Here is a 23,158-nt window from a genome sequence, read left to right as displayed (position 1 = left end):
AGTTAATTTTGCTTGTACCTCATGCTCGCCTGATTGGTAATTATTGTCTAGAGCGATGCAGTATAAGTTGGCCAATTTGCAGAAGATATGCTCTTACTATTCAGACCACCATTGGATGAAAGGGGTAGTGACAAAAGGTGCAATTTGCCAATCGGTTAGAATTGTCATATCTACATCAGGCTCCAGGTCTTTCAGCCGACTGTAAGAAAGAGAGCTATTGTCGAGGACTCCTCTAAACTGAACTTTGCTAGCAAAAAAGGGAAAAGGGGGCACTTGGCCAAATTCCAATTGTCTGGCTGCCACTGATGGATTATAAAACTCATAGCTAGGGGTATCTTTGCCAGCTGTGAAGTTAATTGGCAGAATTCTTGGGGAAATTATTTCCTTCATGATCTTGGTGGCTTCTTCATCGGTCTTCCATGAGTCAAGCTGGAACTTGAAGGGGTTTTCATACATGACTTTTTCATCCTGATATGCGAACCAGACAGTGGAGATTTCTGGGAACCCATTGTAGAAAGACTTGAAAAAGTCAGTAATGCCGAGAATCTTGGGATCATTGGCAATCATGATAGCTGCTTCACCGAATGATGTGCATTGGCGAGTGATGGTTTCTTCTTCTTCAGAGAAGTTTTCTGATGGGAATTCTATCTTTGATAATTCGATTGTCATAGTTTTGTGCATGTACATAAGCAACCACAACTGAATAAACCACCAAGAGCCTCCCAAGTTGATGATCGACTGGCTCTTTCTGAGTCTGGATGATACTTGATGAAGCAGGTGGTAAACTGACCCCAGAAGATGTTTGCCGAGAGGGATAGGATTGCCAGTAGCCAGATTTTCTGCCAGCTTGAGATTATTGTTTGTTGGACCAACTGCTTTGCCACAGAAGATGAATTTCTCAAGCCACATGTTGAGAAAGGCAGTATGCTCTCTGACATACTGATCCAGTCTTCATGTTCTTGCCGATATATCCTTTCCACCCGCCAATACTTTTGGTTTCAATTTTGAAAGATGTTTTTTCTAGCAAACGAAAAGGTCTATCGGCAGCATGAATATTCAGGCCAGTGAGCATCACAATATCCATCAGGGTTGGTGTCATTGGTCCATGATTAAACATGAATGCGTTGAGGGCATCAGACCAGAAGTAAGAGGCCGATATGAGCATCGGCTCGTTCCTGATCATCTCCGATAAAGATAGGTTCAGGCATTGGCTAATATCGTATTGTTCCCAATTGGTCCTTTGGGAATTCGCTATTCTGCGGAACCAATTTCTCCATCCGAGGGTAACATTCGGCCAAGATCTGAAGGTTGGAGTCCAATCTAGATTCATGTTGGAGGAATTAAGGGGGATCCTGCTGGTTTCCAGGTTAATTATACTAGTTGGATCTGGATCTCCCATGGGACCTAAGCAAACCATGCCGGATTGGTTTTCTAGTGGGATGATTGTGTTACCCCTAAGATTCTGAAAAAATGAAGGCAAAAATAAGAAATGCGATTGAAGGAATCGGAAAAAGGATGGGGAGCAAAGATGTAGGTAGGGGAAGGAGACATACCTCTGGGATCTCGGAGATGGAAACCATTACCGGAGGGGGAGTTCTTGGACTTGGATCCTTGAAACCCTAGGAAGCTGTAGTGGCGGCGGCAAAGCGAGTGTGTTCTTGAACAGAGAAGAAAGCAGAGGTGCTACAGGAGAAGTGCCAGCGGAGGAGAAGATGGAGATATTTATAACCTTTGCTCGAGGGCAAAATGGGGATTCGATATACCATCTGATTGGAAGATTTAGATAAATTTGAACGTTGGCAGTAATGATTAACAGTAATTTCGGAGCAACAGATCTATTACTCCGAAACTGGGGGGCATGTGTTGACACCGTTTTTTGACATGTGTCAAGAAAGGTGATTTTTGTGAAGAGAAGGTGGCCGATTCAAAAGAAATCAAAAGATACACAGAGTTGGGATCGGCCGATGGGAGTCCGTCCGATGGACCAGAGGAATATGCCGTGAAGATGCTGATCTGCTTTGGTATCCGGCCGATTGAGAAGTTGTCGATGAAGTCAATGAAGGAGAGGAGGACCCGGATTCTACGAAAATCTTGATGATTCGGTTGTAATATTTTAGGTAGTTTATCTTTTAAATGATCTTTTCTTTAGGATCAAGTAATGTTTGCTGTAATCGGCTAGGACTTGATAGCGCTAGGCTATAAATACCAGTTGTAAGGGACCGGAAAAACTTGATACACATCTAATACAACAAACTTTACGATTCCTTTGCACTTTTTCGGCGACTTCGCCTTTTCTCTTCTTTTTTCGACGAGTTCTTTCAAGTTGATCAAGAACGTCTCACATTTGAGCGACTTGATTTGCTGGTGAGTTTTCATTTTACCGAGTATATTTGAGCTTTAGCTACCAGGCGCATCGCTGTGGCTTCGTTCAAATCTATTCAAAAGTTATCGAGTTTATCTAGGCTTTGACTTCTAGGCGCATCGCTGTCGTCTCATCTAGATTTATTCACCAATTATCGATATCGGCTAGATTTGTAGGTTTTTCCTATGTTTTTTTTGGCCATTATCACATCTAAAAACATACTAGATCGGCTTTAGGTCTCGGAGTAACACTTTTGTTATCTCAAGAGCTGGTTTAGATATGTTTTTAGCTTCGCATCATCTAAGTTACACATTCGTAGCTTAGATCTTGCTATATATACATGATCGGCTGTCCAAAAGCCGGTTTTGTCGTTTAGTGTATCGGTTGATCCAGCCGATACGCTCCTTCACTATACACTTGTATTTAATATCTTTTTGTCGTCCATAGTATCGGCAAAGCTTGCCGATAAGCCCATCTGAGAGATATTCGGAATCCCAGCCGATACGCTCTCGAATTTGACTTTGTTTTCTCCCTTATCAATTACAGGTCAAATTGACTGGCATGCTTGGTTGACTTTTCTGTGACTCGGCGAACACTTGCCCTCGGATTCTAGTGTGTTGATTTTTGCGTCAACAGGGTGATTCTTACACAGTCTCACTATGTGGAGAAGGTGTTAAGTCACTTTGGTTATAGTAACTATAAACTTGTCTCAACACCATATGATGCCAGTTTAATTCTTAGGAAGAACAAAAGGATAATGCGAGATCAGCTGAGATATTCTCAGATCATTGGTTCATTGATATATTTAGCTAGTGCTACAAGACCTGACATCTCGTTTGCTGTAAGCAAACTGAGCCGGTTTGTTTCAAATCCGGGAGATGATCATTGGAAGGCTCTTGAAAGAGTAATGTGCTATCTAAAGGGGACAATGAACTATGAAATTCACTACACCGGGTACCCAATGGCACTAGAAGGGTATAGTGATTCAAACTGGATTTCTGATGCTGATGAGATAAATGCCACAAGTGGATATGTGTTTACACTTGGTGGTGGAGCTATTTCCTGGAAGTCTTGCAAGCAGACCATCTTAACGAGGTCAACTATGGAAGCAGAACTCACAGCATTAGATACCGCCACTATTGAGGCTGTGTGGCTTCGTGAGCTCCTTATGGACTTGCCGATAGTTGAAAAACCGATACCGGCAATTCTAATGAACTGTGATAATCAAACGGTGATTGTCAAGGTGAACAGTTCAAAAGATAACATGAAGTCATCTAGACATGAGAAAAGGCGGTTGAAATCTGTCAAAAAATTGAGAAACTCCGGAGTTATAGCCTTGGACTATGTTCAGACGCCTAAAAATCTGGCAGATCAGTTTACAAAGAGTCTTTCACGAAATGTGATAGACAATGCATCTATAGAATTGGGCTTGTGACCCACGTGAATCATTCTATAGTGGAAACCTATCCTATGTGATCGGAGATCCCGTGAAGTAGGATGGTGAAACAAACTAAAGTCTGATTGAGAGAAGAGAACCTTTGTGAAAAATGCTCATTCCTTGTATAAGGTGTATTTCTCTTCTAATTTGTATGGCAAGTTGGTCTATACCATAATGTGTTCCAGGTGGTTTCTTTAAAACAAATGAGTTGTTTTCTTGAAACAAAGATGTTGTCCTACAGAACATCTGAAAGGAACACACCTATATGAATCTGACTATTGGTCGTGGTCTATGAGAACTGGGTATTCTCTAGAAACTCATAAAGGGCTTGGAGTATGACTTATAAGCTCCAAACTGCGGGGATGCTTATACAGCCTAGTACCAGTGTAGGGCTCTGGTCAAACTTGTTTGCACAAGACTGGCAATTCAAGGAATAGTCCATTGTACAGTTGTGAATAAGTGTAGCCTTTGTCCTAGATGGAAGTTCAACTTAACAGTCTCTGTCAAATATTGGTATATCAATGAGAGAATGAGCGCATTTCTAGTGTGGTTTGAATTTCTTGGGGGGATTGTTCGAATTATGGGCTTGGCCAATTTATTCTAATCAATGCAATAAAAGAATTTAAAGCCTACCATTAAATGCTAGGGAATCAATTGCTTAATTCCGTACCGGGATTTGAGGAGAATCTCAACCGACTTAAAGGGTGGATCTCATGTACACCACTTGTGAAGCCGGTAAGAGGAGATCGGTGAACCACACGCGCGCGCGCTCGCTCGCCTCGCCGAGGCCGAGGGCGTGGCGTGGCGAGGCGAGGCGCGGCGCGGCCGGCTGGACGTGACGTGACGTGACGTGACGTGACATGCAGGTGCGGTGCGACGTGATGTGCTGAGATGAGAGAACATTTTGCTGTTGAAAGCATTAAAACAGAGATAATAAAACATTGGCATTAACAGGTGAATGATGACACATAATAAAACCTTTGCGGTTAATGAGATTCCTGTGACTCAATTGCACCAGTAATTGCTGCTCATCAAAGCCCATTATGACGTTCAGGTTCGTTGAATCTGAGGCACCTCCACGCCTATATAATCCAGGCCCTCCTCCACCCATCCTCATACCACAAGCACTCTTGCTTCAGGTACTCCTGCTTAGGAGACCTCTCCCTTCTCCCTCTGCTGCTTTCTGCCATTCCCATCGCTAGCGTTCCGCACACAGCTCTAGCGAGAGCAGGCCTCCAGAACCTCTACTCGCTAAAGATCCTGCACGGGGCGCGGGCAATCAAGTTTTTGGGGAGCGTCTTGACGCGACTGCTCGCTCCCTGAACGACTACTTCGTCTACATCCCGGCGTGAACGACTACTTCGTCTACTTCTTGGTGACCGTTCGTGGGACTGCACTGCGAACCTCTTCCTGTATCGACGTCGTTCGGCTACATCAGGCAAGGCCAGTCGAATATAATGTCTATTCCAGCTGATAACGGCGCAACCGGTGCCTCCAGCACTGGTCCCGCCTTGGGATACATTCTAAACCTATTCTGGTATAACATTTTGTTCATGCTTATTAGTGAGAATAATATGAACACAAGCACATATTTTGTTCACACATTATCACTCTTTTATGTCACGAAATTGCTAGTAATATTTGGAATTAAAATATACCGAAAATTGCCTAGTTATCTAACAACTTTTACAAGTTTACCTGATTTTCAGCGAGATTCTTTCGATGTCCGTTCAAAATATCAGTGTCCTCGATCAGTTTCCTTCACTGCACGTGCAAACTTGAGCTTTGAATTGAAACTGGAAGTCTGAAACCGATGGCTATATTTTTTTTGGCTCAACGGCGTGCCCTAAAAAACTGATACTAAAATGGCTGTTCAACCTTGTTCGGGTCAAACTGAAGCCGAGGCATTGAAGTATTGAACAACATGAACAAAATTTCAGACTAAAAAAGCTGCCGGTTCCAAGCGTCCAGGAGCATAGTCAGGAATTTGTTTTTTTTTCATTATTAGGGGGTCAACCATATTAATTTATATAAAAAATTAATCAAATTTCAAGTTTATAATGCAAAATTGGAACCATAGGGGGGCCAGCCCCCCCCCCCCCCCCCCCCTAGCTGCGCCCCTGCAAGCGTCTATATATCAAACAGAACTGAAACAGAGCAACTAAGCCCAAAATGTAGCCATGAAAAGAATCTCAGTTCAACTAAGCCAAAAAGAGGAATTTAACAATCAAATTTAGCCAGGATGGCTTGATGCTTGGGCTTGTTCAAATTGAACTGAAACTATAATAACTAACCCATTTCATAACACTCGTAATAACTAACCCATTTCATAATAACCATCCCATAACAGATCATGTCATAACACTCATAATAACTAACCCATTTCACAGACAAAGTTATGGACAAAATTGGTGGTGTACTGCCTATCTTCAACCCGCTTCAATTCCCCGCATCAATAGTTCAGTACAGGCATCCAAGCACAAGCAGCTAGCGATGAAACACCTGCGTTGCCGCTCGCTCTAGTATTCAGGCCCTTTGGTGGAGGATCTTCCCGTCCATGCATGACTGCCACCTGTTTTTTTTTCTTTTTTTCTTTTGGAGATAATTGTAAGGCTTCGAAGGATGATGAGTAACAACAGTTCATCAGCCACAAATGTTTCTAAGGGCATTATCGGCCATAACTTTTGAATTTCTTCAAATACCCTCCGGTAAGAGCTCTAGCCTCTAGGGCTCTCTACTCAGCTGATTTTTTTTTGTTTTTTTTTTGAGAAACCGGGTTTATATTTCACATAAAACTGTTTGTGGTTACAGCCCAAATTTTACAAGAACACCCTTCAAAGAAAAAGAGATTACAAGTCGGTACTTGTAAACTCCTCCCGGTCTTCCTCACCGCCGGCAGCCGGAGCACACTGCTTGAAGCCGACCACCTCTCCGGCGAAGAACAGGTTTTTGTTGCCGTCTTGTGCTGCACGCTGACTTCGACGTGCTCTGTGTACGTTGAACGACCCGGCTGGAAGCGATGGCCGTCGGCCATCTCATCGTCGGACATCAAGGAATCAGACGCCTCATGGATCAGATTCCCCAAGTCACCAGACGGTGACGAACCCAGAAGGGGAGCAGAACCACCAAAAGAAGTGGGATCAAAAACCCAACCCGGTAGCTCATCGAGTTGGTACATGTACCTTCCAGATCTCCGTGCAGCGGCGACGGAGACAAGGAAGGGAGAAGCTAACCTCCAAAGGTCATCGCCGGAAAGACCAACACCGACAAAGACAAAGGAGGCACCAAAATACCCACCAGAATCTGAAGCTCCAGATCCAAGGGGCACACACCACACCGGCCCCTCACTGGCCTTGTACGACTCACCAGCGAGACGAAGAGGATGCCGACGGATCTTATTCGACCACTGCAGCCCCGCCTCCATCTTGCGAGCACTGCGAGAACTCCAGCTACCTATACTAAATAGGAATATATACAACGGCAGCCTCAGACCCCGTTCCCCATCCTCTCCGGCGCCGATCCGGCCACCGGAGTGGAAGGGGAACAGAAGAAATCGGCGCCGGCTGCGATTCGCCTCCCAGTCGCCTGTTCTCAACAGTAGCTAGAGAAGAGACGAGAAGAGACGAGACTCCGTCCCTCTTCTTCTGAGTCTCTCTCTCTCTTTTTTTTTTTTGAGAAACTCTACTCAGCAGATGAACTGTAACTGTTCATGCAAAGGCTTAGAAGCTGAGCCCGGCCGACCCTGCTCGCATGCTCCATGCGGCCCACATACATGAAACTGAAGAGCCTGCAAGGCTCCAAGCCCAAGGTTGACGATGGAAAATGACGTGCACTTCTGCAATGCAAGTGCAAGCAATCTTAAAAACAGGCCCACGGACACGGATTGAAACTGCTCCCTCTGTTCCTTCTATAGGGCATATTCATGTTTTATAACTCTTTGAAGGTGTATTTTGACTATTAGTTTTTCTTACATAATATATTAAGAGTTGTTACAAAATAAAATTTCATATTAAAATACATATATGAAATATTATTCTATCAGTACAAAATTAAAATGCTAGGAATCATGCGCATAACTTAACTAACAATGAACTAGATAGGGATTATATATATACAATATCAATCAAACTATATATAATGCAGGACTAAATAAATTAAAAAACATTTAAAGAGAATGGAAGCAAAAAAAAAAATTTAAAGAATATGGAACATAATTTGATAAAATTTTTAGATAATGTAGAAATAGGACATGAAGAAAATCTTATAGTTCTCAATAATGATGTTTATTTTTTTGTTTTAAGCTATCAGTTTTATTACTCTTTTCATTGAAAAAAGTAATGTAAATAAAAGTATAAAAACTAGACATACATGAAATTGAATGGGTCATTACGCCCATAGGAAAATCCTTGGACTAAGAAAGTGTTAACATAGGTGCGTGTATCAATATGATCCTTTTACATGTATACCACATCGATTCATTTTACAATCAAAGAAGGGTATTAAAATTCTACGCCAAATTCAATTGGTCATATAGTTGTTCAGGTAGTTTTATGTTGTAACCATGCTACAGACGTGTACCCGTGCTAGCTGTAACCTACTAGCTGGAGCCCGGGCAAGCCGCGCGTTCTGCTAACGTTGGTTTCTTGGTTGTTACTAGTTCCATAACATGCAAGTGGTGACGAGGGACACACGTGCTGCCAACTCCAAGGTTTTGGCAAATGAAATGGACAAGCACTAGCACGAGACCATTGCCGCCAGCCGTCTCGCAGTAGCCAGTCAATCAATCATGCACTGCAGCTATATCGATCGTCGTCATCAGGGAAGTAGGGGGTGTAAATGCGTGATTTTTTGGTGTACCTTCAAAGCTCTTTAATTTAAATATTTATATTATAATTTTTTAAAATAAAATTTCATTAAGAAAAATAGTATAACTATTTGAACTAGAGATCACATATTTGTACCCTGCCGAAGGGAATGCATCCGGCACGAGTTTGATTGGCTTTCTGACCATTCGAGCGCTACTGCCTGAGAACCACAATGGATCAACAACTTGCCACTAGCCACTCCAGCTCATCCGCATGCACCAAGCTATATGAGGACTTCGGAGCTCGAACGCCGCACGTGTCGATCGAGCGGCGCACGGAAGTAATGTCTGCCGATCTGCGCGACGGCGTCGCTCTCGCTCCACTATCGCAACGGCGGCTTCAGCCTGCCAGTAAGTTGGCAGCAAGTGCCAACGCCACGATCTCGCGCCACGAACCTGAACCCACTAACCGCGACGCGTGCGTGCGTGTTGGCGCGTCTTCGATTCTCCCCCCGCGCGCGCCCTATAAATGACGGCTCGCATCCTCGCCATCTCCGCATGGATCGCAGTCTCGCGGAGATCGAGTGAGTCTCACAGAGTTAGACGACGACGCAAGAAGCTCGCCAGGGCGCCGGCGCCAGCCCGCCACCGAGAAGAAACGCGAAGGAGCTAGTCTCGCTTCCTGCGAGGAGGTGTCCGGCGCACAGTTGGACCTCACGGCGTGCGCGCTCGGAACGATGGCTTCCATGAAGGCCGTCGCCCTCCTCGGCGTCGCGGTGATGGCGTCGTCCCTTCTCGCGGCTGAGGGCCGCCACATTGCCCGGAAGGACCTGGGCGTCGGCCTCGGGGTCGGCACCGGCGGCGGCCTGGGCGTTGGCACCGGTGGGGGCCTGGGGGTTGGCACGGGTGGCGGACTGGGTGTCGGCTCAGGGATCGGCGTCGGCGTCGGCGGTGGCGCCGGCGCCGGCAGCTCTACGTCCGGGTCGGGATCCGGGTCCTACTCCGGCTCGGGGTCGGGATCAGGGTCTGGCTCTGGGCCATGGTCCGGCTCTAGGTCCGGCGCGGAGTCGACGTCACCCGGCGGATCCGGCGCAGGCTCGTACGCCGGGTCAGGAGCCGGCTCCAACGCGGGGCCCGGCGGCGCGGGATCGTACGCGGGCTCGAGAGCTGGCTCGTACGCAGGCTCTAACGCCGGAGGAGAGGGCTCGTACGCCGGCTCGTACGCGGGGTCCGGCGCTGGCCCGCACGGCGGCGGCTCTGGTGCTGACTCTGACGCCGGCTCCTACGCTGGCAGCGGGCATGGCAACTGAGCGAGCTTGGAGGCAGCGTGCCAGGAGAGCTCTGCACTCTGCTGTGCTAACCAGTTAGCTTGTTACATGTATTTGTCATCCTATGTTCATTCCTTGTACGATACCCATGAATAAGCTAGAGATGTGTCCTGTGTCCATTGTCAAACGATGAAGAATAAGGTGGTTGAGGATGCCTATCACTGTAAACATATTTTATGTGAATGAATAATTCAGCAGATAAGTATAAAGATTGCTATACTTCCCCGTAAGATGTTAAAGTTGGTTGAGTTTGTAATACTTAGATGTGAGGTGACAGCATGTCTGAGTGGATACTCCACCATAATGGATAAAACAGAGATCTGTTATATCTAATAAAAAGAACCCAAAAAACTACGCGGAGAGCCATTTCAATTTAGGGGGATCTCGAGAGCTCTCTTGTTATTTTTATGAACGCACATCGGGAAGTGACAAAAGAGAAGGACGTTACAAATCGGGATAACTCTAGCACCACTTTGTAACCCCTTCTCCGGACTTGCATTTTGAAATGAGAGTTCAAGCATGCAGGTGTTTTGCTTGGTAAAGTTGATGAAAACTTGGAGAAAACTATGAATGAATCAGAAAATATGACATGCGAGAAAATGTTAGAGTTCTCGTTGATATAAAAGATATAATAAACAAAAAAATTAGAAGATGAGAAATCGAACATGCAGGAAAAATCCTTGAACAAAAATTAATAAACCCGGAGGCGCTTCAATGATCCTTAATCATAAATCTGAGAAGAAAGAATAAATCTCTACCTATTTATAAAAAGCGGACCATTTCTGTTGTACTGTGACTTTTGGTCCGTTATGTATCACTGACAGATAGGTCCCACACAAAATTTCAGTCCTATCCGATTTCCAACCGTTGTGCACGTATTGGAAAAGAGCTTTTCTCATCCTTCAACGTGCCGACGTGCAGGGGAACCGGTGCACCTCAGCCTCCCAGCTGGACGGACGCATCGCTCGTCGTTGCGACTACGCAGCAGCAACACCGCGGACGCATGACCCAGCAGAGGAACCGTGGCCGGACCAGCAGATACCAATTGAACTGGCCACAGACTGACAGACCTGCTGTCCTGCACCGCGAGCTCTGACTCCATCAGCAGCGCACACTGGTACGGGATGCTGGGGATTCACGAGTACTTGACCGTCATGAAGAGGCCAACATTATTGGGGCGGACATCTCCCTCCACGTCAAGCTGGAAGTCCGCTGGTATGGGTGGGTGCTCTGTTCGCACGGTAATTAGCATGTTATATTTTTAGCGGCGATGCTTCAACAAATCCACTTGTTCCATGTGTCTGGTTTGATGAAGTTACATAAGAGCTTGCTGGTTAAGCGCGGCAAGCTTATAGCTGACAATACTTATTGTTGCTAGCAGATGATAGTTACAGATAAATTTTTCTTCTTGAACTTTTCAATTCATTATCCAATTGTGTTTTTGGTGTTAGTTGCTGATTAAGCACATCAAGCTTATAGTTAACAATAATTATTTTTTGCTAGCAGAATCCTAGACTTGTCAATTCGTTGTGGATTATTTCTAACCTCCATGAAGTCATGCATGCTTCCCTTACCCTGACGAATCGCTCCAAGGGTGCCCTATTAATGCCTTAGGATGAAATTTTAGCAACAAAAAAAATGTTTAGGGTCTTTAAGATTCATTTATTATTGGTAGTAGCAAAAGCAACTGACAATGTATATATGGTTTTTGCCCATATAGCACACATGCATTTTACTATTATATGATGACAATACATGTATGAGGCTTTCATCCGTAGTAGCAATGTAAGGATATATTAGGTGAAGGTCTAGATTATTTCTTATGTTGGGTACATTTATGACTCTGTTTATGTCCATCTCATCAGGATGTGTTATAAGGTTGTAAATATTTTTGTCGTTACTCTCTTGCATTCTTTACATTTTTAAAATATTTACAACCTTCACCTAATGTGTAATGAAAAATGTAAGTAGAAAAAAACTTTAAAAATTAAAAAAATTAATATGATAGATATTTAACCGTAGCAACGCACGGGCATTTTGCTAGTTCTAGTATAAATTAATAATCATATATATACACACCAATACGCGTGGTATGGTAGCTAGTGTTACACTCCGTATTACGACAGTGTGCTAGATTTTATTAGAATACGTGTACCTTGCCGTCACCTACAAAGCTGGAGCCCAGCCAAACCGCATGTTGGTTCGATCCATACGGAAAGGTGAAATGCGCACGACTGAAGGCACTGCTTGCTGCCAACTCCAAGGGTTGACAAATGAAAACGACGAGTGCTGCCAGCAGGCTTGCACATTGCAGTAGCCAGTCAGTCAATCAATCACGCACCCAACAAATTGGCACGGGCTTGGCCCGTGTTCAGTTCCAAAATTCAAAATTCCAAAAAAATATTTCGGCACCTGCATGGAGAATTAAATCTAGACGAAATAAAAAACACATTGTGACTGCTGTCTGTAAATGGCAAGACGAATCTAATGAACATAATTAGACTGTAATCAGGCGCTAAATTGCTACAGTAATGCTACAGTAAACAACCTCTAATAACGGATTAATTAGGCTCATTAGATTCGTCTCGCGATTTACAGACGAGTTCTGTAATTATTTTTGTGATTAGTCTATGTTTAGTACTTCAAATGTAGAAAGATGCATTTTCAAAATTTTTACAACCCGCAACCAAACGGGGGATCGACTTTCTTTTTTTCCCTGAATGGATAGCAAGAGTTTCTTTGATTGGCTTTCTCGAATCTTCTTCCAATCTCCACTGTCGCTCAAGGTTTTAAATAGCCGGCTATAGCTTCCGCTATAGACGGCTATAGCTTTTAGGAAGGATCACCGCTATGGCATTTAGCACGCTAAAATCGGCTATAGCCCGCTAAACACCGTAACGGCAGCCTTGTCGCTAAATGTCTTAGCCGGCGTTTTAAAACCATGCTGTTGCTGCACAACGAATCCACTCAACCATTACTGCCTGGGAAGCAAGCTACATGGAGCAACTCGCCGCCGCTCATCCGAACGCACCACAAGCCCTCGTCGGTCGGACCCTCCAACGCCGCACGTGTCGTGCGGCGCGCGGAAAGGCCGGCCGATCTGCGCGACCGCACTGCTCCACCACACCTGCAGCAGCTAGCGTCCGGCGCCACGAGCTCGCGCCACCATTCCAAACCCCACTGACCCGCGCGGCGCGTCGTCGTGTCGCGCCCCCGCGTCCCTATAAATACCGGCCGGCAACCCCCGCCATCTCCGCATCGATCCATCCCTCACCAGCAGAGCTAGCTGAAGCGCGTCCTCGACTGACTCGTCTCCGCCGTGAGGCAGGCACATTTGTAATAGCTAGCACCGGCCGGCCTCGGTTCGATCTCGCGGCGGTGTGGGAGCACGAGCACCAGACGATGGCGCGCACGAAGGCCGTCGTCGTCCTCGGCGTCGTAGCGGTGGTGGCGGCGGCGTTGGTAGCCGCGGCTGAGGGCCGCCACATCGCGCGGAAGGACCTGGGCGTCAGCCTCGGCGGCGGCGGGGGGCTGGGGGTCGGCGGCGGCGGGGGGCTGGGGGTCGGCGGCGGCGGCGGTCTCGGCATAGGCTCGGGGATCGGCATTGGCATTGGCGGCGGCGGCGGCGGCTCGGGGTCCGCGTCCGGGTCTGGGTCTGGGTCCTACTCCGGCTCCGGCTCGGGGTCGGGCTCCGGCTCGGGGTCCTGGTCCGGGTCAAGCTCGGGCTCGAATGCGGGGTCCGGTGGCGCGGGGTCGTACGCGGGCTCCCACGCCGGCTCGTCCGCAGGCTCCAACGGCGGAGGTGCCGGCTCATACGCAGGGTCCAACGCTGGCTCTAACGGTGGAGGAGCCGGCTCGTATGCGGGCTCCAACGCCGGCTCCTACGCTGGCTCTAACGGCGGGGGCGCGGGCTCGTACGCGGGCTCCGACGCCGGCTCGTACGCGGGCTCCGGCGCCGGGCCGCACTGGGGCCCTGGTGCTGGCTCGTATGCTGGCTCAAACGCCGGCTCGTACGCTGGGTCCAACGGCGGAGGAGCGGGCTCGTACGCGGGCTCCGATGCTGGCTCGTACGCTGGGTCTGGTGCTGGCCCGTACGGGGGCGCTGGCGCCGGCTCCTACGCAGGTTCTCGAGCCGGCTCCTACGCTGGCAATGGGCACGGCAAGTGAGCCGTGAACGAGCTTAGATACCGTGCCGATACAGTGATGCTTGCTTGCTTGTTCGTCTACGTGTCTTGTTTGCAGCACTGATTATTTGTGATCACGAGTAAATCCATTATGTGTGTACCCATGAATAAGTCTAGAGATGACGGCTGATGAATAAGCAAGCTCCTGATGTAAACATTTATATGAATCAATTATTCAGTATGTACACTATTGTTTATGCACTCTTCACATGAGATGAGTTTAGTGAACGTGTTGGTCGAGTTGTGAGTTCAAAATAAGTGGGAGATCGCTGGTAAATGATCTTGGGCAGGGAAACGCTTCTGGCTCAATCCTGACATAAAACGACGTCTACTTCCCCCGTACTGATAGCAGAATATCCATGGATTTAGAACGGTCTGCAGCAAACAAGGCAGAAGACTGTTCACTTGCGCTACCAATGAGCACGGCAAAAACGACCAGTTTACACAGATGCAGCAGCAATAAGCTCAGCGAGAAGGAACCCTTGACCCATACCAACACGAATTATTTCACAAGTATTTTGGATTTTGCTCTTCTGTGACTTCTGGCCTTTGCCCATTTCAGTATCAATATTCAGATGGAATGTAACCACAAGGACAAGACTGCCATTCTGCCAACAATAAACGCAAATGCCAAAACAAAGGAACCTTCTGGCCTTGTCCATTTCAGTATCAGATGGAACCACAAGGACGAGATTGCAAGTGTGAACCATAAATGCAGATGCAAATAACAGAGAATCTTGGAACTTGGAAGCGAAGGAATACTCCGAGTGATATGAATACATTGGTCTTGCTGATTCTGGTAATTACATCCTCATTGGCTGCCATAAAACAAAGGGCACTACAGAGCAAACCGAGTCAGTTAAAAATGATGGATGCCATGTTATTTCTTCTATGGATTAAACATTGCATGCACATTCCACAAGTTAACATACACAGAAAACGTAGGCAACTGTGTCTTTTTTTTAGACAAAAAGGCAACTGTGTCTTTGCCTCAAAGAAACTAAAGGCGGATCATTTGGTAGCAACACCAGACTGTTGAGCCTTGGTATCATTTTCACTGGATGCAGTTGCAGATGGTGGAACATACATCTTAGCTCTGCGAAGAATTTCAGCAACAACCCAGTGCTTACGTCTGCTCAAGGGCCTGGAAGGATCCAGCCTAACCTGAATTGAAATAATCCAGCCATCATAAAAAAAAAGTTCCTTGAAGAGAAAACCAATTTCTTGCAAGTACAAAGGATCGAGCATAACCAAACTAATATACAGAATAATAATACAAAGCACTGTTTTCTCATACTGAATCAGCACCAGCCACCAGCTACCAGCCAGTCAGCAGTGTTGTTCTCTCATAACAAATCAGTACCAGCCATCAGCCATAGCCAAGCGAACACAGCGATTAGTCCCATTAAGCAGATGAACAGAATGGTAAAAAGGAATCTCAGGTGCAATGCAACTAGTTAAGCTCCATATCATTGGTATATCAAGAAAACAAGGAGCTAAAATTCCCAATAATTACAATGTAAGTAAATATAGCGTTTTAAGGATCTGAGAGTAACTGTCAGGGAAAGCATCATTCAGGTCTGGTGTTTGGGGATAGGGCATAAAGCAAAAGGGAACTGAACTGGTTGGATAAGTATGTCGTAGTACTTACTACTTAACATTATTAAAGAATTGGCATTGACTGAAAATAATAGGACAAATCACACTATAAACAATGTCCTTTGCCATAGTGATCACAGACATTCGAAATCAAAACATTCACATCTAAGTTTGAGGGTCAAAACATATGGAAATAGTCTAACAGACGATAAAAATATTCACATCAAATGGTTAAAAGACATGGATCCTAGAAAACTCCAATGAACCAGCGCTGTACACTTTCTCCTGTGGGTAAGTTGTCTAAATTTCTTTTACCCTAGATTAGATTCTTTTTTTCCTTCTTTTTCTCCAGTAAGATAGTACTTGGCTTATTCAAACTTCCAATCATGCCTCAATAGCATAGCCAGCTTCATCGTATGTGTACAAACGATTCACCGAACTATGCAATTGGAATGACATTAACAAAGGTGTAAGATACATGTGTACAAACGATTCACCTAACTATGCAATTGGAATGGCATTAACAAAGGTGTAAGATACATCTATCACCATTGGAACAGGAAAAACATAGAGCATGTTACATGGAAGCATAACTAAAAGGGTGGCATCATATTGACCATTTAGCTGTTGTTTCCCATCAGACCTCATTCAAATAGTCAAGCCTACCAGTACACAGATTACTGATACGAAAATGGGCAATAACAACCGCATACACCGACACATCTAAGTGGCCCTAGTTTTCAGTTATATTTACACCAGTCGCCAGATACAAACAGCATGGGGGTGTCCAACCAACCGAGTAAAGGGCCCAAGGGTATCTAACTTACTGAGTCACCACTAATCAGGTAACCGAAAGGGAAATCTGCCTACAGCATATAGGAATGGTAGAAGTGCATTCATTTCTATCCCCTTTTCATGTATAATACATAGATTCAGCAAAGGAGCTTAAGGAACTTTCCGCTAAATCAATTAGCCAAACTATAACATTAATCCCAGCTACCGGGCCGCAATAGTAGAATCCAATACCGAAACCAATCCAGTATAATCGAGACACAAATCGAAATTCGCAGGCACACGAAATCAGAAACGGAGGGGAGGGCTTGAGACGGATCGATGGGGGCTGTGAGGTTACCGACCCGGTCGCCGATGTTGCAGGCGTCAGCCTCGTCGTGCGCCATAAACTTGGAGGTGCGCTTGACGTAGCGATTGTACACCTTGTGGTGGAAGAGGAGGTCCACCGCCGCCGCCACCGACTTCTGCATCTTTTTCGACACCACGATCCCCACCACCGGCTTCATCTCGGCTCTCCTGGCGGAAGAGAGACTATCCCCCCTTGAAGACGGATCGAACCCTCCGCGCGGCGGCGCCTGCTTGGAGGGTGAACTGAAGGCGGAGGCGGCGAGGGACGGGATGGGCGGCGCTCGCCCGGCGGCGACGGGAGAAGGGACCTCAGCTCAGCGGAGCAAGGGTTTTGTTGCCGTGCAGGTGAGCCCCTCAGCAGTCGTCGCTTCTGCAGCGCGTTTAGAAGGGCCGCCCCACTTCGAATCGGCCCACTTCGCCTTGTGGGCTGTGGCCCACTTCAAACGGAAGCTGCGAGTGACTGCGCATACATCATTCGGTGTATCCATGAAGAAGTTCTGGGACGTGGGACCATACGGACACATCGTCCGGGAGATCAAAGCAAGGACTTTCATATAATCGAGATCGTCCATGAAGGACGAAAGACGCATGTGGATGCACACGGACTCGTAAGAGGAGCTTTTGGTATGGGAGTGGGTAGGCATATTTGGCTTCTAGAGCCGTTGGATGGCGTTTGTAACTTTGCTCAGATAGATTGGCTCTGCCGAGGCAGCGCCTGTATTAAAAAAAAACAATTGTTTGCACCCAAAGCGCAGCAACATCCCCTAAAAAAACGAGAAGCGCGGCAAGAGCTTTAATTTGAAGATCTGGTATTATTGAAATACTAGACAAATATATGAATATGCCAATATTCTATCAAGCTTAATGATGCTGCAAATATCAAGATAATAATCTATATATCTATATCATTTCCAATGTATTTTTATTTTTTATTGAAATATATATTCATTTTCATTGAGATCATGATAGGACGCGCAAAGCCTGCCTAATATTCTAGTTATTGAAATAAGGACGAGCATGTAGAACAACAAGAGAGAACGACCCTTACATAGCATATAATAATAATATTACAGCTGATCTGAATTGTGCTTGCATCGCCACTGATTCAGTTACAGGAGAGAAATTCTAAAAAAAAGTAGTAACAAATAAAAAGAATACACCAACATGTACGCAGAAGCGTGTTTATTATGGAAAAAAATATTGCAAGAATGACCAAAGGAAACAATTGATAAACAAGAAAATTAAGTAAGGGAATAATAATGTGAAATATATTCTTCAGCGAACACATAAGCACACAACGGGTGGCGTGTGGTGGCCGTCTCATCCGTGACCCTGCAAAACGAAATGATGATCAGTCACCAGTTGGCAAATGCAGATACAGTATAGAGTCTCAGAACATAGCGATAATCTTCAAGTACCAGGAAAAACTGGACAATAATGCACTTAGCCACTTACATAATAAGTGGACCAACCCATCAGGGCAAGCATGGTGGGTATGAAGTAATCTTCCAAATGGCGTTTAGTGAGTTTGGTGATGCGGAAGAGACCCCGACCGCCGATCCGCTATGCACGCCTCTGAATCCGTTAAGGGTAAGAGCTGGGTTCTTGGTAACAAACAATTGGAAGAAGCCATCAGCACGCGTCGGCTTCTCTGGCGTCCACAGCTCCTCGCGTGCGGCTCTGGCTGCGTCGGTTGGATCAGATAGTCCCACCTGGTTGGTGTTTCATCACGGCCGAAGATGATTGTAACAACCACCACGCGGACAGTCCGCAAGGTGACGGCGGACAGTCCGCGAGGCGTCGCCCAGATATTTATCTGGATGGGCTTGGGACCCACTCGTCAATCCTCTCCTCCTCCTCTTTCCTTCCAGGGCCGAGCGGAGCTCGAGCTCCCGCGCCATCGTCGCCCCTTGCTTCGATCTCCCTCCTCCGTCCACCAAACCTTGATTCCTCGCATGGGAACATTCCTCGGCACCTCCTCCACCTTCCTAAACCCCTAAACCGGCTTATCCCCGGCCGGAATCTTTCCACCACCGCCGGACACCATTGGGGGTGCTTGAAGCTTGCTCCACCGCCGATCCGCCTCTCCGGTCGTCCTCCACTCGAACCGACCGCGGGAATGGATTCGTGGTGAGTCCCTTATGCTTCACAGCCTTTTTCCCCTTCCATGACGTGTCGCCGGCGCCGGAGCACGGCCTCCGCCGTCGCCGCCGCCCTTGCTGCCGCCTAGGGCGAAGGTCAGAAATTAGTTATCGCGGACGGTCCGCCTGGGAGGCGCGGACGGTCCGCCGGTCAGGTTAGTTTTTGTCCAGAGACGATGTTGCCTCTGGTTGTTTTTGCAAGGTTGACTGCGGACAGTCCGCTATAGGGGAGCGGACGGTCCGCCGTTGAGGCTTGAATTTGTTCCAGAGACGATGTCGTCTCTGGGGGTTCGCAGGGTTGAACTGCGGACGGTCCGCCACTTGGGCGCGGACAGTCCGCAGTAGAGTCTAGGAAATTGTCCAGAGACGTTTTCGTCTCTGGTGGGTTGAGTACTTGAACCGCGGACGGTCCGCCAGGGGTGGCCGGACAGTCCGCAGGTAAAATGGGAAAAAGTTCCAGAGACGTTGTTGCCTCTGCTGGGTTGGTAGGATAGTGCGGCGGACAGTCCGCCACTCGGGCGCGGACAGTCCGCAGGGTATTTCAGTTAAAATAAACTAGTTACATTTTTGGGCTGCACTCATTTAATTCATATGCATACGTGTAGCATCCGCATCTGAGGGAGCCGTCTTTGAGGTGATCGCAGCACCACAAGAGCAAACGACGCAAGCCCAAGAGGAGAGGTGTGAGCACCCGGCCCAAGGCCTGTCTGACCCCAGTGTTGAGCAGCAGGCGCAAGGCAAGCCCCGGTGCACATCCTAGTATTTTAAATTAAGACACCTATGTATGTTTCTACTACTTGTGCATTAAGTTCAGGAATTGTTTGGAACCCTAGTTGCATGATTCATAGGATTCCCGGAGTTATACTAGCATGTATAGGACGATAGTTGTGCTAAGCTTAATGTTACCGGTAGAAGACGAGTGGTCTCCTGCACTCGCGAGATGTAGGATGTTAGGAGTCGAGTAATTTCCGGTTACTCGCGAGATACGTTATTATCTTTATATAATTCAGTAGGTGAGATTGGTTTCGAAATGAACATGGAAATGTGAGACCGGGCGGGGATGATGGATAGGTATGGCAGCAGGACAGGGTTCCTGGGTGTCTTAGCCCCGTCTGTGTCGATTAAGGACCGGTGGATGTGGCAGTGCTGATCGGGGATTGAACTGTACTAACCGCATGCCGGGAGTAGGAGGTAGTCGAAACCGGTAAGCCGAGTACTGCCTTGCTTCGAAAGTACAGGAACCCGCACCCAACTCCTGGGGCGAGTCGAGTAGTCGCGGAGAATTGGGATGCATGTGTTTACTTTTGGTGGTCTCACGTTGAGCTCGGCTGATCATATGTCGTTGGGCTGGTTCCTGTAGTTCGAGGCGGGGAGGGGAATGGTTGGTATGTATAGTCCGACGGGGCAAATACGTGCCGTGTTGGTTAGGTCCACCTTGCAAGGTTAAATCGGATCGATTCGCCGTGTCTCGCGGTTATGAGGGCCTTGGTCTCTTTGTCACACCGTAGCAAAAATGTAGAATATGAGTTAGGTATGTTTATATAAAATATTGAGCTCACCAAATTTATTTTGCTTGCATCACCATGTTTGCTATAGTAGGTCTTTGCGAATATGAGATGAGAGTTAATTTATATAGAATCTGAAGCTAAAATAATGAAAGTAAGGAATTACTTTAGTTGCTTTTTCCGCAAAATAACCACCAGCCAAAAGCCTTGCATGTCTAGCTATGTGGGCTAAGTTATACCCACTGGTCGGGTAAGCCTTGCTGAGTATTAGAATACTCAGGGTTTGTTGCCAACATTATTTCAGGGCACGCAGACATAGACTTCTGTCCCTGCTGCGCCAAGTTCATCCGCCGGGATGCAGAGGGATGGGTGGTCGTGGAGCCGGACGTTTAGTTAGGGATCCCTCTAGGGCTCACTTTTGGTAGCTGTAGGCCCCGTTCCTCTAGGCGAACTAGGATTTCAGTTTTGTAAAGTTTGTGAATTATGTATTTATTCAAACTCGGTTTGTAAAACTTAAGGTCAAGTTCTATGTATATTTGTTGTATATTTCAATTATGTGTCGTGCTTGTACCATCTGCGCCCACCTTCGCGTGGGACTATCGGTGATGTTTCGATCGGGACGTGGGTTGCGAAAGGATCGCCAAATTAAGCCATTAAGCCAATGAGCCTGATGTGTTCAAATGACGGCCATTACGCTTAATTAGAGTTTTAATTTGGCGGTTCCGTCACAGCTGGTATCAGAGCCGAAACGCACCGAGGATGGTACAGGCATGCTTAATTTCAAGTTTTTCTAAAAATATAAAAATGGATTTTTAGCGTAGGGCGAGCATGCATCTCATTTTTGTAGTATTTATGGGTTTTTCCGTAGGAGTTGATGGGGGGGGGCGTCTACGATCCTAAGGACCTTGGTAGATGTCGTACGGATCGAGAGGGTTGGTAGGGGGCGTGAATGGTTGCGAGAGTGTCGTCGGCCGGACCCGAGGCACTGTCGCGAGGCATGTTCAGCGGACAGTCCGGTTAGGACCCGCGGACGGTCCGCCGGACCTTGAGAAAAATTTACCAGAGCCGGTGGAACTGAATCTGGTTGACAGTGCGCACGGCGGACGGTCCGCAGACTCTCCGCGGACAGTCCGGTCGACTAGGATTTTGGGAAGCGGACGGTCCGCCCATGTACTGCGGACGGTCCGCCGTACTAATTTCGGCTGGACCCGGGCAGCTCGGTCAGACCAATTGGTGGCGCCGATCGATCGCCTGGCCCCGCCTGCTAGTATCCTTCAGAATTGTTTTGAAGCCCTACCTTCTGCATTGTGCCATGACTTGCAAGGATTGATTGCTATCGGTTTTGTCTTGATTTATCTGGATGATGGAACTAACCTCATCATGGTTGAATGCAGAATGGGAGAACCACCGAACCCTCCTGAGTTGGCCCAGGCCATTGCGGCCATGCTCACTGGGCGCGATGAGCAGACGGCACTCCTCCGTGAGCTCGTGGCGCAGGGCAGAGCGCCGCAGCCTGGACATCACCATCAGCCGCCTGCTCCTGGATATCCAGAGTTTCTGGCTACTCAACCACCGCTCTTCCATAAAGCGGATGAACCGCTGGAGGCAGACAGCTGGCTTCGGACTATCGAGTCCAAATTCACCCTACACCAGTACAATGATGGGGACAAGGCAGGATTTGCCGCTCAGCAGCTTAGGGCCCAGCACGCACATGGTGGGACAATCATGTGGCAATGTTCCCCGCGGACACCCGTTTCACTTGGGCACAGTTCCGGGAAGCCTTCATGGCACACCACATTCCAGCGGGGGTGATTAGAAGGAAGCTCACCGAGTTCTTGGCCATGAAGCAGGGAAATAACAGTGTACTACAGTACTCCCAAGCATTCAACACTCTCTCACAGTATGCTGGGTACCATGTGTACACTGACGAGAAGAAGCAGGCCTGTTTCAGGCAGGGGCTCAGTACCAAGCTCCAGGATCGCTTGGCGATGGTCAGGTTCGACAGTTTCAGTGAGCTAGTCAACGGGGCTATCATACAGGAGGACGCCCACCTAGCTCACAAGGCAGAAAAGAAGAGAAAGGCGCCGGCAGCGGGGTCCTCTAGCAGTGCCCCTCAGAGGTTTCGCTTGGTGCAGTCGGGCCCACAGCGAGCCCCTTTTCAGCACCAGCCACAGCAGCAGTGGGGATACAGGCCCCCTCAGTACACTCAGCCACAGGGGACGGTCAGGCCTCCTGCTCCTCAGCAGAATGAGCAGAAGGTCTGGGTGCAGCAGCCGGGGGTGCGCCCCAATCTGTTTCCGTGCTACAACTGCGGGCAGCCGGGTCACTTTGCACGGAATTGCCCAATGCCACCCAAGCAAGGCCAGCAGTCGAGCCAGCAGGGTCAGAAGCAGCAAGTGGCCCACTTCAAGCCGGGGCAGGTGCACTACACCACCCTCAAGGGTATTCCTGAGGGAGCTCCAGTGATGGCGGGTACGTTCTCAGTAAATGAACAACCCGTTACAGTATTATTTGATTCAGGGACGTCTCATACCTTTATTAGCAAGGGGTGTATTGTTAGACTGGGATTAAAAATTGAAAGCATGCCCAAGCCATACCACATTCATTCGCCTGGGGGAAAGTTAATCACCAATCAGTTTGTTAAGCAAGTACCCCTA

At 47.4% G+C, this 23,158-nt stretch overlaps 3 protein-coding genes across 3 annotated transcripts; 2 read left to right on the top strand and 1 right to left on the bottom strand.

Moving 5' to 3' along the window:
* Positions 1–9,341: 9,341 nt before the first annotated feature.
* On the top strand, positions 9,342–9,914 carry LOC120678166 (fibroin heavy chain-like). Its single transcript, XM_039959319.1, has one exon. The coding sequence runs from the start codon at positions 9,342–9,344 to the stop codon at positions 9,912–9,914; it is 573 nt and encodes a 190-aa protein (XP_039815253.1).
* Positions 9,915–13,007: 3,093 nt separating this feature from the next.
* Positions 13,008–14,311, top strand: LOC120679304 (glycine-rich cell wall structural protein-like). The gene has a single exon (XM_039960856.1). It carries the CDS (start codon positions 13,335–13,337, stop codon positions 14,097–14,099), a length of 765 nt encoding a protein of 254 aa, XP_039816790.1. The 5' UTR covers positions 13,008–13,334; the 3' UTR covers positions 14,100–14,311.
* A 549-nt stretch (positions 14,312–14,860) lies between these two features.
* Positions 14,861–17,216, bottom strand: LOC120679305 (30S ribosomal protein S17-like). The gene is made up of 2 exons (XM_039960858.1): positions 16,852–17,216; positions 14,861–15,280 (listed from the first exon to the last, which is right to left on the bottom strand). Exons 1-2 carry the CDS (start codon positions 17,011–17,013, stop codon positions 15,128–15,130), a joined length of 315 nt encoding a protein of 104 aa, XP_039816792.1. The 5' UTR covers positions 17,014–17,216; the 3' UTR covers positions 14,861–15,127.
* Between the last annotated feature and the right edge of the window lie 5,942 nt (positions 17,217–23,158).

The sequence above is a fragment of the Panicum virgatum genome, chromosome 6N, assembly GCF_016808335.1.
Source record: "Panicum virgatum strain AP13 chromosome 6N, P.virgatum_v5, whole genome shotgun sequence".
NCBI classification, from domain to species: Eukaryota; Viridiplantae; Streptophyta; class Magnoliopsida; order Poales; family Poaceae; genus Panicum; species Panicum virgatum.
The sequence above is the reverse complement of the archived record's forward strand: the minus strand, read 5'-3'. Positions and strand labels throughout refer to the sequence as shown.

What these genes read in the sequence shown, in the direction of transcription:
- LOC120678166 (XM_039959319.1), top strand. Translation starts at nt 9,342, where the DNA reads ATGGCTTCCATGAAGGCCGTCGCCCTCCTCGGCGTCGCGGTGATGGCG.
- LOC120679304 (XM_039960856.1), top strand. Translation starts at nt 13,335, where the DNA reads ATGGCGCGCACGAAGGCCGTCGTCGTCCTCGGCGTCGTAGCGGTGGTG.
- LOC120679305 (XM_039960858.1), bottom strand. Translation starts at nt 17,013, where the DNA reads ATGAAGCCGGTGGTGGGGATCGTGGTGTCGAAAAAGATGCAGAAGTCG. An exon ending in CCTGCAACATCGGCGACCGG is followed by an intron (nt 15,281 to 16,851) that starts GTCGGTAACCTC and finishes ATTTCAATTCAG; the next exon opens with GTTAGGCTGGATCCTTCCAG.